Raw genomic sequence first — 13,101 nt, forward strand, 5'->3', positions numbered from 1 at the left:
GAACTCTGCTAGCTAGCTTGAGTTAATGTCTGGGTGTTTACCTGAACCACCAGTTTGCGGTCCTCCCGTATCTCAGGAGGCACTGCTCCCAGGTGGACTAGCTGTCTTCCAGGGCTGTATGGCCCTGGAATGACAGCTGGGAACAGTCAGGCAACAGGTGAGTGGGGAGGGAGGGAAAAGGAGTAAAGCAGGGTAGGGGAGCCAGGGGGAAGGAGGCATAAGGAAGCTGTGAGAAGGTAGGGGGGAGCTGCCAGGTTGCTGCCCCCTCTGCATCCCAAACTCCCCCTCAACCTCAAAATCACCTCCTCCACCCCCATATTGTTCCCCTGTCATCCCAATTCCCCCTCTGCCCCTAATCTCCACCTGCAAATCTCTGCTGTGCTGCCTCGATCAGCCTGAGAATAGCGGAAGTGCCAGTGAAGGGGTTTCCCTCCTTGCCTTCTCCTAGGGACCCTGCAGGCCATGCGATCCCTGTGTGCCCAGATCTAGTCCCTGCCAAGTCCTGCAACTGAAGAGGAGGCAGGGGGAAGGTGGGGAAGGAAGGGACATCCAGGCAGCTTCAGGGCTTGGTGGGGCTGGATCTGAATGCATGGGGGTGGCAAGGGCTGCAGGGGAGCAGGCATAGAGGCCCCACCACCTCTCCACTCTGCTGCTGCCACCACCACTGCTCTTGTGCTGATTGGGGTGGCAGGGCAGTGATCTGGGACTGTAGGAGCCAATCAGGGGCTAGGAAGGGCAGTCTGGGGTGGAAGGGCCAATCACAGGGTGCGGTTGGGATCCAGGAGCCAATGGGAAGCAGCAGGGTGATTTGGGGGACCAAGAGAACAATATATGTAGCAGAGGGGGGCCCTCCCTCCTCCTTGGCCTATATTGTGACTAGAGTGCCAGGCATGGAGCAGACTTGCAGCCCCTAGCTCAGAGACAGGCAATTATTTCAGGCGGAGGGTCGCTTACCGAGTTTTGGCAAGCTATTGAGGGCTGCATGGGTAGCCCCGCCTCTTGACATGTGGCCCACCTCCTGGTTGCCATCTTGGGACCAGAAGTACTGCCTCCTAACCCCTGACCTTTGCCACCAGAAGTCCCTCCCCTTGCCCCCGGAAATACTCCTTTCAGCAAGGGGTTTTGCCATCGCAGAACCAGAAAAATATTAAATTATATTCTAAAAATCAAACATCTACAACATTCATTAATTTGATTTCAAAAAATATTTTTGTCCTGATTTACATGTGTTTGTCTAGTGTACACAGAGGTGACTGCACAATAGCTTAAAATTAAGCCTTACTCTTGTATACTGTGGGGGAGAGGCATGCGGGGTGGGTATAGGTTTGTGGGGAGCTGTGGGCGTGTGGGTGTGAAGGGTGTAGGGAGGGTGTGGGTGTGTGAAGGGGGGTTTGTGGGCAGGGTGGATAGGTGTTGGGAGTGCAGGTGTGGGGTGAGGGAGCATGGTGTGTGTGTGGTTATGGGGTGTGGGTGGGCATGGATTTTGTAGGGGGTTGTGTGTGGGAGAGGGTGGTTGGGGTGTGTGTAGGGGTGGGAGTCTGTGTGTATAGCAGGGCGGTGGGGGGTGTGGGTGCATGTGTATGGTGGGGTGTGCTTGTGAGACTCGCCCTATGAACACACACACTGCCTCCCTCACTACATACACACATACATTCTGTGCCTCCCTTACTACACACATTCTCTCTCTCTCTCACTCTCTCTCCTTCCCTCATTGTTCTTTCTGTCTCTCTCTCACCCTCACTCATTGCACGGACTGACGGACACACACACACCCATCCCCCTCCAGCTCCTAGCCCCAGGGTACTAGCACAGCCCCATGCTCCCACAGTCCAGCGATGCAGCCTGGGGCCACATGATGGAGCAAGTGTGCAGGGAAGCAGTGAAAGTTTGGGTAGGCAGAAGCTTCGGGTTGGCGGGGAGGGAAGCAGGAGAGTGCTGGTGGGGCAGGGCCGGACCAGCCTTTCTCCTGAGTCCTGCTGGCTTCTCTTGGATCCTACTGGCCCTGGCTCCAGTCATCTTTAACAGGCAGCCAGGAGCAGATAAATATTAATTTTCTAAACTTTTTAGGTGCCCCCTGGGCCAGATAGAATGGCCTGGCGGCCCAGATGCAGCCCACGGGCCATATTTTGCCCACCCCTCCCTCAGCTACACGCTTGCTCGACAGCCCTCTAGGTGCAGGTCTGAGCAGTGCACGTTAGAGAGGGTATTAACACCACTAGCACCAGTTAACCTTAACACAGACATTTCTTAGAATTAGCATCTGTTAACTCTAACATGTAATCTCATCCTGAGGAACACACACATCTCTTTATGACCTTGCCTTAGGCTTTCAGACTGAGAACCTGCCCGAACTGTCTGGCCCAAGGTCACAGAAGTGGAGGGGCACGGCTAGTGGCAGGGCCAACTCTTAGGTCCCATTGGGGATGTCCTGCCCTCTGTGGCAGAGATGGGCAAAATATGGCCCGTGGGCTGGATCTGGTCTGCCAAGTGATTTCATTTGGCCTGTGGGCAACCACCAATTAATTATACTCTGCCAAGCCCATCTGTGTGCTTCGCTCCCACTCTCCTGCACAGAAGGGCCCCAGCCCCAACCAGCATGCACAGCTTGTGGAGGGGTAGGGGAGTGGGGGGGGTGCTGCTGCAGCCACTGGGGAACCTGCTCAGCCTCCAACAGCTCTTCATTGTGTCCCTACTGCAGTGCTCGCTCCAGGCACCGGGCAAAGAAGCTGCAGCTGGGTGGGAGCATGGAGAGTGGAGCTGGGCCTGGTAGGAGCATGGATCTCAGGGCCCATGCCCAGAAGGGCAGTGGGAGTGTGGAGCTCAGGTGGGCTGGGTGTGGGTGTGTGGTCTTTGTGGGGTGAGGGAAAATGGAGGAGTGTGGGAACCCCCCACATGGCCTTCTCCATGGCGCAGTTCCTGCCATTACTGGCGGCGGCAGCAGCGGGCAGCGGGCCCTCGGAGTGTTTGTGGCCCGTGCAAATGCAGCCACAGACACCAGGTGACGTGCAGCTCCGGCCAGTTCTGGGAGCTGCGTGTGGCGGCAAGGAGTGGAGCCAGGCTGGCCCACCTCTATCGTGCAGGGCCTATGTGCAGCTCCTAGCACTTGTGCACCACTGGGGGGAAGCCCCATGTGATGGAGCCAGCAGCCTTCCCTGCTCCCTGCCACTACATGCAGCTCACGGGACTCCGCCAGAAGCAGCAGGGAGCCCCACTTCCCTGTGAAGTCCCATGGTCTGCACATGGCAGCAGGGAGCAGGGAAGGCTGCTGGCTCCATTGAGTGGTGGAGCTTCCCTTGGTGTTGCATGAGTGCCAGGAGCTGCATGCGAGCCCTCTGCAATAGAGGCGGGCCAGCCTGGCTCTGCTCCTCCACTCCTCACCCCACAAACCCCACAAAGCCACACCCCCCCACAACCCTCCCACATATACACACAACTCCACACACATCACAAATCCCATATACACCCCCACCCCCACATACACACCCCACCATAGACACATACCCACCCCCCAACCATACCCCACACAATATAGAAGAGTAAGAGTTTATTTTTGAGTTATTATGCAATCACCTCTGTATACACTATTCAAACACACATAGATCAAGATGAAAATAGTTTTTGAAATTAAAATACTTTAGAGTAGATATTTGACTTTTAGTATATGATTTGATTTTTTTCTGGTTCCAAGAAGGTTCCTCCCCCACCTCAAGGAGTACTTCCAGGGGCAAGGGGAGGGACTTCTGTTGGCAAAGATCAAGGGTTAGGTGGGAAATTACAGTTCCAAGATGGCAACCAGGGGGTGGGGCACCTGTCAAGGAGTGGGGCTATCATTGCGGCCCTTGTCAGCTCACCAAAACTCATTAAGTGTTCCCCGCAACCAAAATAATTGCCCATCCCTCCTCCTTTGACAGAGCCTGCCTGGCAGATCAATTTCTGTGGGGCCTTCCCCACACTGTGGCCAGCACAGCTGCCTGTTATCTGCTGAACTTACAAGCCCTGGGCATGACTGAGACTTTAGCTCTGACAGCAGTGATGTGTGGACTGGCTGAGAACCCCACTGGCAGGGGCATGGCTGTGACCCTGGAAAACTATCTTTGCCTCTGTGGTGCTGGTGTGCCTCTCCAGAAGTGACACTGGCTGTTCCCTTTCCCTCCCCATTTTGTAACTGCTGCATATTCCAGGTCTGACATTCATTCCTTATCTGTGCTTTGTTTCCCCAGCTGGTGACAAGATACCATCTGTCCTGGAGAATGCAGGTAAATCTACTGGCTGCAGTTGGTCCTGATCCGGAGTCTGGGACAACCTCAGTAAAGGGGTAGATGCTCAAGGGCAGGGGCTAGTGTCCCAAAGTGGCCCCCATCATTTGGGCCCAGGGGTGTTTGGCTTCATGCTGTGAAGGAGGAGGCTGTCAGTCAGAGGCACCTGTGGGAATCTTCTCCTGAGCCTCCTTGACCTAGCCTTGCTCATCTTATATCACCCTTATCCTTGCTGTGCTTTCAGGTAATGTGGTCTTTGATGAGTGTGGCAAGAGGGATGAGCGCGTGCAGCTGAAGGGTCGCATTGTTGGAGGACGCCCTGGGAACTCACCCTGGACTGTCAGCATCCGCAACCGGTGAGCAAGATTCTGATAGGGGGCTGCAGCTGAAGCCAGCTGGGGGCAGGCATAGAGCTGGGATCACTGGACAGCAGCTGCAGCAGCCTGCTCCAACCTCATATCTGGATGTTTCCAGAGCTGTCATTCTGAGGCTTAGCTGTGATGTATTTTAACTCCATTTAGTGTGCCAGAATGTTCTCTGCACTTATCAGCATAGTGTGCCTCTTCCTGACTGGAGATGCAAAGACTGCAGCCAAAGACCTAGGGTAGTGTGCATCTGCACTAAATTTAACCAATCCTCATCCACCCTGTGAGCTGCTTCTCCTCCTGCCATGGGAGCACATGTGCCACAGCTTCCTGGGAAAGGGAGCTGGAGAGGTTAAAAATCAGTAACCTTGAGCTCATGGTGGAACTGGCTTCCTAACCTCAGCATGGTATTGCTGGCACTCCACAAGACACCTGAAAGTTGGGTTAGTCAGGGCTGGAGGCCAGTAGTTTAGGGACACTAGCATTCACAGAGCAGCCCATGACAGCCACAGTGGATGTTCTGTCAAAGTTTCACCATAGACAGAGGAGAAAGAGCAGAGCTGAGCAAAAGCATGGCAAGACATTTGCACAGTGCCAGTCACTTCCACTGGTGTCAGAAAAAAAGTGAAGACCTCTGGGAAAAGCTTGTTATTTATTCATGACTGAGTTATTTATTCATAATTGCGAGCAGGGACCCAGAATTGTTTTGGTCAGTCCACTTTAGGGAAGATGGAGGAACCTTGGAGGAGTTAAACCAGATCAAAAGATGAACAGCATAGATAGCAGATGACATTGAAAACTGATAAATGTGAAGTGATGTTCATTGGAGGGAACAATGGAAGCTAGTCACACACCATGAGCTGCTTCTACTCTGAAATGGGATGTAATTGTTATTGAAGACAGCCCAATGGAGACCTCTGTTTAGTGTGCAACTGTGGTCAAAAAGCTAAGGTGCTAGGCTGCATGTGGAATGGGAGGGTTTCAAGAAGATATTGGATGGGCTTCTGTCAGAGATGGTTTAGGAACAGCAAATCCTGCATCTGTGCAGGGAGCTGGGTTGGACAAGCCTTAAGGTGCCTTCCAAACCTCTGATGTGGAGAATATTCTAATGCTCCTATATAAATCGATGGTGTGGCTTCAGGCTCCTCAGCGGCACTGTGTGCAGGATTGACTGCCCTTCTGCTAAATGGCTGTGACAGAACTAGAAGGGGGCAGCAGCAGGCCATGAGAATGATCAATGACCTGAAGAGACTTCTAGGAAGAGACTGGAAGGACCCAAATGACTCAATGCAGAGTGATGCTAAATATATGGGGATGGCCAAAGGTGCACAGAGTACCATGCTCTGGCAAGGAGTGGCAGATGAATGACTCCACCTTCCCCTTCAGCAGTACCAGGGGCAGGTGGAAGCAGGCACATTTCCAACCAAAACTTTACACATTTGGCATGTGGAACTTCCTGCCACAGGAGGCTGGCATAAGAGATGATATGGCTACTAATGAGAATAAACACCAGCCCTTTGGGGAAGGGTCTGGATGCTCCTGCTGCTACACATGCTGATCCCCAAGAAAGAGGACGATATGTGAACTTTCTTGGGGAATGTTATTCCAACATTGTTCACTACAGTATTTCTTGCTTTCATCTCTGGAGCACCTGGCATTGGCCCTTGCTGGATGTGGGAGGCTGAGCAAGTCATGCCCTTCCTCTTAGCTGTGCCAAGGCTTCCTGTGCCACATGGCCCTCTCCAGACCAGCCCTCAGTTCTGCTGGGTATAGGCAGTAGTAAAGTGTGCCATGTGTGTGGCCCAGATCTTGTGAGGCTGACTAGTGTGACAACACATAGGGGTAAGTGCAAGAAGTGGGACACAAGGACCCTGCTCCTCCAGTTTATGATGTGGCTCTGTCTTGCAGGGAAGGAGTCCATTTCTGTGGGGGATCCCTGGTGAAGGAACAGTGGGTCATCAGCACGCGTCAGTGCTTCTCCTCCTGGTAATGTGCCTTGACTCTACCCTGGGGCTGCACTGTAGGGGTTTCCCTGTGGGAGTGGCTGTTTGGAGCAATGTTTTACTGAGCCCCCAGTGCTGCAGGGGGCTTAGAGCCAGGCTTCTTCCCACTGGTCAGGAGATACCAGTCACTTTGGGAGTGGCAATGGAACAGAGGAGACACAGCCGATTTGGTCTGAGTTCTGGGGCTTCAATGGCCTGTAGTAGCAAGTCTGGGCCCAGTCACAAGGAGGGCCTAGCAGACCCCAGCAACCAGCTGTACTGAAGAAGATAAGGGCTCTGATACAGGCATGCTTCTGTAGCACCCCCAGGTCTTGGCTACAGGAAGCGTGGGGTCAAGCCTTGGCCCCCACCTCTGTGTTTGTCTCCATTAGTTCCTAGGCCAGTGGTTCTCAACTTTGTTAGGCTCAAGCACCCTCTTGGAAAATGCAAGCTCTTAGCTTTCACTTGCTTTTGACTGTGAAAAAATAGCAGAACAGTTCTTCTGTTGCAAAAAACTCAGAAAGATCACAACAGGACAGAAATATTTCTGACATTATGGATTCCTATTCGATATCTCTGGGTTTATCTTGTGAATCCTATGTAGGTATTTGCATACCTAACAGTGCTAATATTGTGTGGCAATAAACTGAGGAGACTGGAGATGGGTACAGTAGCCCTGGAGTCTGCTGCAAGTCACCGAGCCCTTTGGGGGATGGAGCTGCAGCTCTCCAAGAGGGCTGCATAGGGCTGGGCTCAGGATAGGGAGGGAAGCAGAGGCCATATGGGTGGGATAGGGGACTGGGTCAATCAGGGCACTGGGAGTGCTGCTGGCAGGTGGCCTGTGTGAGATAATGCCGGGGAGAGGGGGCAGAGGTTGTGCGTGCTGCAAGATGGTGCTTGAGCCAGTAGGAGACACTGCAGCTTGTTCTGTTACCCTTTTGCAGTGATGCTGATCTGTCTGGCTATGAGGTCCAGCTTGGGACACTCTTCAAGGACCCCAAGCCCAATGACCCTGACAAACAGGCCATCCCCATCCTGAAGATCATCTGTGGGCCTTCAGAGTCCCAGCTGGTCATGCTGAAGCTGGTGAGGTGAGAGGTCTGTGAGTGCTGGATTGGCAGACCCTTCTCCCTGGGTTGGACACATACCTCATCCATGCCTGTGTGGTGGGAAAGGAAGGGAGACAGATGGAACACACATGCCTGCCCATTCTTCTCCAGCTGTGATTCTGCACAGAGCTTCTTTCCCTTCACCTGGGCAGTGTGTGCCCAGTTCACCAGTGGGAGGCCCATGTGTCTGAGGAGAATCCTTTGAGGGCTAATGGCATCTTTCAATGTGGGAGAGCTCTGGAGCAGTGCCTGGTCACTCACAAGCCAGGCATATTCTGTTTGGGCTTGCTGCACATGTAATGAGTAGAGCAGCATGCCAGTGTCAGGTCAGTGCAAAGAGGGCTCTGGTGATGCAGGGAGCCAGCTTCTGACTAGATAACATCAGGTCCAAGGTGAGGTGCCCACAGGGTGCTTGGCTGGGGAGGGTGCTGTGTTCAGGGTTGCACTGGGTCCCTACAGGAAAGGATGCCTGACAGTGCCAGGATGGTGCAGCAAGAGCCTATCCCCACAGCAAAGATGCTGGGCAGACACATTCATTCTGTCTTCAGGTCAGAGCCTCCAGTTTTATCCTCCTGATTTCACCAAGCCTGGACTCACTGCCAACAATCGGCAGACCTACATCCAGGCAGCCTGGCTCAGCTGCCTACCTTTTCACCCATTCTGTGCCAGGGAAAGGGCATTGGGTAGCTAATGTTAGCAGCTTATCTCTAGCTGCCTCAGTCTCTGGCTGTGAGCTGGACACTAGCCCTGACTTCATGGCTTAGTGTAGGTAGATTGCATTGAAGTCCAGGTAGCTCCTCTAGTAGAAAGGGAGGGCTGCAAAAGGCAGCTGCAGGCAGATCCTGGGCAGGCATGGAGACAGGAAGTAAAACTTTTAGCCATTGGCTCTATGCAATGGGGCATTCTACAGCCATATGCTGCAGCCTGTGACCAAAAAATGTTGAGCCCCCCAGGGCCCTGCTGAAGAAGAATGGGCAGCTCCCCCTTTAAGCAGCAATGGTCTCAGGCTCTGCACATTTGGAAGGTTTATCCTTACTGTCAATGCTGGGGGCTGAATTCTTTGGTGGACATGGACATGTGGAGCCTCCATGTGCTGCTAAGTGTGGAACGTTCTGTGCCTAGGCCTGGAGCCCAGAGCCTGGGGTTATGCATGCCTCTATCTCTATGCAGGCTGGCTTAGCATGTCTTTATTTTGGCAGGCCTGCCACTCTGAACAAGCGTGTGGCTCTGATCTGTCTCCCACCTGAGCGGTACATTGTTCCTGAGAATACAGAGTGCGAGATTGCCGGATGGGGTGAAACTAGAGGTATCAAGCTAGGGTTGGGAAGAGGAATGACCCCAATGCACACAAAGCATCTCAAGCATGGCCCCCAGCTTCTCAGACTCATTGTGGCTGGGGCTTCACCAGTGATAGGTTTCTCTTCCCCAGCTCTGTGTGCTCTGCCCCTACAGTGTGGAAGCCTTGGCTTGGCAACGGACACAGGTTAAATTGATGCCCCCTTCCACCTTTCATCACTTCAACCTCTAATCCCAGCCCATGGGATTTTCCCCGAGCTTGGTGGACAGGCTTTCCTCTAGCCTGTGCTGTCACAAGCTGTGGGAACAACAGAGAACCCCAGAAGCACAGATAATTATACAGTTATGGCCCTGATGGCACCAGCTCTTGCCCTGCTCCTGCCCATCAGTGCTTTCCCTTTTCTCCTTCCTTCAGGCACTGGTGATGAGACTGTGCTCAATGTGGCCAGGCTACCTGTGATGAGCAATAAGAAGTGCAGCATGGTACACAGGGGCCAAGTGAAGGACAGTGAGCTGTGCACTGCACCCTTGAAGGCTGGGGTGGGTGCCTGTGAGGTGAGTTCTGGGGGCAGGCTATTAGGGGAGTGCCATGGAAGGAAGGGGTGTGTTAGGGAGAGTAATAGAGCAGTTGGGGGAGTCCGGTGGGGGGTGAGGAGAGAGCCATACACTGTGGGTTAAGGGAAGTGGTAGGGATGGGACAGGGTGTGGGGGAAGAGATGCCAGTGTGGGAACAGATTGTGGAAAGTAAGGGAATTACTGTGGAAGCAAGAGAAATGCCATGGGGTACAGACTTTGGGAGTTAAAGGGAGTGCTGTGGAGGGAAGAAGGTGCTGTGGGAGCCAAGGAGAGCACCACAGGGAACCAGATCTGGAGGAAGGGGAGTGCCATGGTGCAGCGAGTAGCTGGGTTGACCAGGACCCAGCCCCCAGAGTCCATCTTTGCCCTTGGTTTATTGTGGTGTTGGGCTGGCATAAGGCCAGAAATGGCACATGGAGTTGGGCTGGTGTGCAGCTGAATCTGGCATGCAGGGTTAGCTTGGTGTGCTGGATCACACCCGTGGGCCAACCCCACGTGCTGACCCCATGCAGGATCTGGGCCATGGACAGATCCTGTGCCATTCAACCAGCCACTCATCCAGAAGATTGGGCACCACTGTTTTATACCTTTGCTATACATTGAATAACTAAAAAAACCAATCAGATTCCAATGATTGCATAAGAAGATCAGTCACCAGTTACCATACTGATACCCATGGACGGGTACCCTATTTTACTACTTTAGTATGTATGTCTACTAAGTAGTTGTCTCTTACTGTTGAATCTCCCTAGCTTCCTGGAAAATGTCACTTATCTTCCAGATGTGATCTGCCAGGCCCTTGAAACTCCTAGCTCATTAGATTTTTTGGCAGCCCAATCAAGCCTGGTCATCTTCCAGGAGGAGAGAGGGAAAAGGGGCACTTGGTTAGAAGCAAAGCCTTTATTCAACTAAGGAGAAACAGGAGGGATGTTGAAAGGGGAGGGGGGACTGTGAAAAGCTGAGACCTTGTTGATCCATGTTTTTGCCAAAACCTTAGAAAGACAGTACCAGGTAGAGGTATCACATGTCCGGGTTGTCCCAGACATGTTCCCTTTTTTGGTCCTCCCATCTCCGTCCAGATGTTTTTTTTAAATATCAGCAAATGTCCTGGATTTTGCTCTGCCTCTGCTTTCCCTGAACTTCCTGGCTTGCCCTAGCAAGGAGCTGCTTTGGAGTGTGAGGGCAGGGCGATTGGAGGTAGGGCCAGTGCTGTGGCTGCAGTAGGGCAGGGAGGCGGGGGAAAGGGAAGGGGATGCGGTTCTTCTGGGGCAGGGGACTGTGGGTTGGGAGTGAAGAGCACTGGCAGAGCTGGTGGGGGGGGCAGGGAACTACAGGTCCAGAGTGAGGGGTATCAGCAGGGATGGGAGGGGCGTTGCAGGTTGGAAATGAAGGGCACCAGCATGGTCTGGGGGGGGCAGGGTACTGTGGGTTGGGAGTGAGGGGCAGCAGCAAGGCTGTGGGGGCTGTGGCTTGGGAATGAAGGGCAGGGGTAGGGCACAGGCCAATCACTGCCCCTTCACAATCATATACCCTCTCCCCCCCCTCCTCCTCCTCCCACTGACAGGTGTCTTTTTTGAAACTAGAAATATGGTAACCCTAGTACCAGGAGCACAGGGCCTTTAGTCTATCCAGCACATAGGAGGCAAGCTTTGAAACAGTTTGAGGAATGCTGTGGGGGTGCAAGGAGAATGTTGTGGGGGACAATGGAGGGGAGTGCAATGGGGGCAGGCTTTGGGGGCTAGGGGAATGCTGGGGGGGTCATTCTTTGGAGAATACAGAGAGTGTCTTGGAGGGCTGGGTTGTGGTATGGAGGGGAGAGACACAGGGGCAAGGGGAGCACTGGGATAAGATCTGACTGCAAGGGGGAGACTTGGAATGGAGGCCATGCAGCAGACTGATATGACAAGGTCATAGGATGGGAAGAGCCCACAATAGGGAGGACCTGTGAGGCAAACATGATGGGGGTCTGCCAGGGGAAGAGGATTGAGGCCCAGGTAGACAGCCAGCAGTCAGACAGCTCAGGAGCTGATGCCAGAGGGGTAACGGTGGGGGGCCCTACTCCATGCTGCAGGGCTGTGGTGGATGTAGGAGTCTGTGCAACTTTTTTGCCCCCCTACAGGGTGATTATGGGGGACCCCTGGCCTGCCTGACCCATGACTGCTGGGTACTGGAAGGGGTCATCACCCCATCCCGTGTATGTGCCCGCAAAGACCAGCCCGCGATCTTTGTCCGCGTCTCACTATATGTCGACTGGATCAACAAAGTGATGAAGATGATCTGAACCCCAGGGGCCTTGCAGAAACAGGACAGCCAGGGCTCTTTGTACCCCAGGGGCACCCTGCAGCTGCTCTGGGGCACAAAATGGCAGGAACAACCCCAAAGGATTGAGCTCTGTGCTCTTTCCATACATAGATGGCTGTGGGCTCCAGGATGTGTGTGTGCCTTTGCCTTTCATGTTACCTACCTATGCCAAGCTACAGGTCACAGTGCTGACCCTGTGGAGATTTTTGGGTAAAGTTTCACATGGAGAGGGGAGGGCTACCCTGGGTGGGCAGGCAGAACTCTGATCCTGCCTAAAAGTGGCTCTAGCCCATCTCCTGTACACTGACACTCAGTTAGGCCCTTTAGTCCCTTTCTTAAGTAATCATGTCCTTGTTACTGCATTGGCTAATGGGAATAAATATGGAAAGTGATGGAATGGTCTCTCTTTCACCCATAAGGGAGGCTGGGATGAGCACTCCATGGGATGGAGCACAGCTGTCAGGGCAGACTAGGGGTAGTTAGGCAGATCTGTATTCCCCAGCCTGTGCAGGACCTGATGGGGTTTGAGTTTGTTGCCCTGGGGGCACAGGTAGGAACTCTGCCAGGAGAGGGGCCAAGACTGCAGCTGGCCTTATCTCTGCTTTGTCCATGAAGTGCTCCTGCCCCCACTCTGGGAGCCTGCTTCTGGGGGTATTCATACCTGGGGCCACCCTGTGAAGTAGGGTTTCTGAGCTGTGACTGGCAGGAGCCCAGCCACCATGGCTTCCCCCAGTCAAGTGAGGGATATGTTCCTCAAGCACAGTCAGAGCATGTGCCCATCACTTCCTGTGGCCACAAAAGCAGCACTCAGAGTGGCTTTAATGTAGAGTTAGGATGAGGGGTTCCTTAGGGCTTGGGGGCCAGCAACGCTTTTTGAGGCTCAGCCCATTTTTCTAGTTTTTACAGGAAAAGGACTTCTCCGCTCCTGCGTGGAACGCTCTGAGTGCAGGGCAGGGGCTTCTCTGGGTTGAGTCACAGGTAAAAACAGGGGGAGGGGCTGGCCTGGGGCACTGATACCATGCCAGGCCCTCTGCCCTTCATGCTTCCTATAGCTCTGTACATTGGTGCCCATCTTGTTGTATAGCAGCCAGAGCTGTTGGGAATTGGCAAGGCACAGTGCAGGGATTTCCTTGGCATCACCTGTTTATTTGTAAGCTGCATGCAAAGCCAAGTCCCTACCTGGGCAGAAGCCCTGCCCATCTGTTCATCCATCTGC

General features: G+C 53.5%; 1 protein-coding gene across 1 annotated transcript in view; it reads left to right on the top strand.

Annotated features, from left to right (window-relative positions):
- The window catches only part of MST1 (macrophage stimulating 1), a 31,838-nt gene extending 19,561 nt beyond the window's left edge, over positions 1-12,277 (top strand). The window contains exons 12-18 of the mRNA XM_006263766.3: positions 4,221-4,256; positions 4,501-4,612; positions 6,530-6,607; positions 7,548-7,694; positions 8,912-9,018; positions 9,424-9,563; positions 11,704-12,277. Coding sequence (XP_006263828.1) covers positions 4,221-4,256; positions 4,501-4,612; positions 6,530-6,607; positions 7,548-7,694; positions 8,912-9,018; positions 9,424-9,563; positions 11,704-11,865 — 782 coding nt within the window. The 3' untranslated portion in view covers positions 11,866-12,277. The remainder of the gene's footprint in view (positions 1-4,220; positions 4,257-4,500; positions 4,613-6,529; positions 6,608-7,547; positions 7,695-8,911; positions 9,019-9,423; positions 9,564-11,703) is intronic.
- Positions 12,278-13,101: the final 824 nt, after the last annotated feature.

The sequence above is a fragment of the Alligator mississippiensis genome, chromosome 12, assembly GCF_030867095.1.
Source record: "Alligator mississippiensis isolate rAllMis1 chromosome 12, rAllMis1, whole genome shotgun sequence".
Taxonomy (NCBI): Eukaryota; Metazoa; Chordata; order Crocodylia; family Alligatoridae; genus Alligator; species Alligator mississippiensis.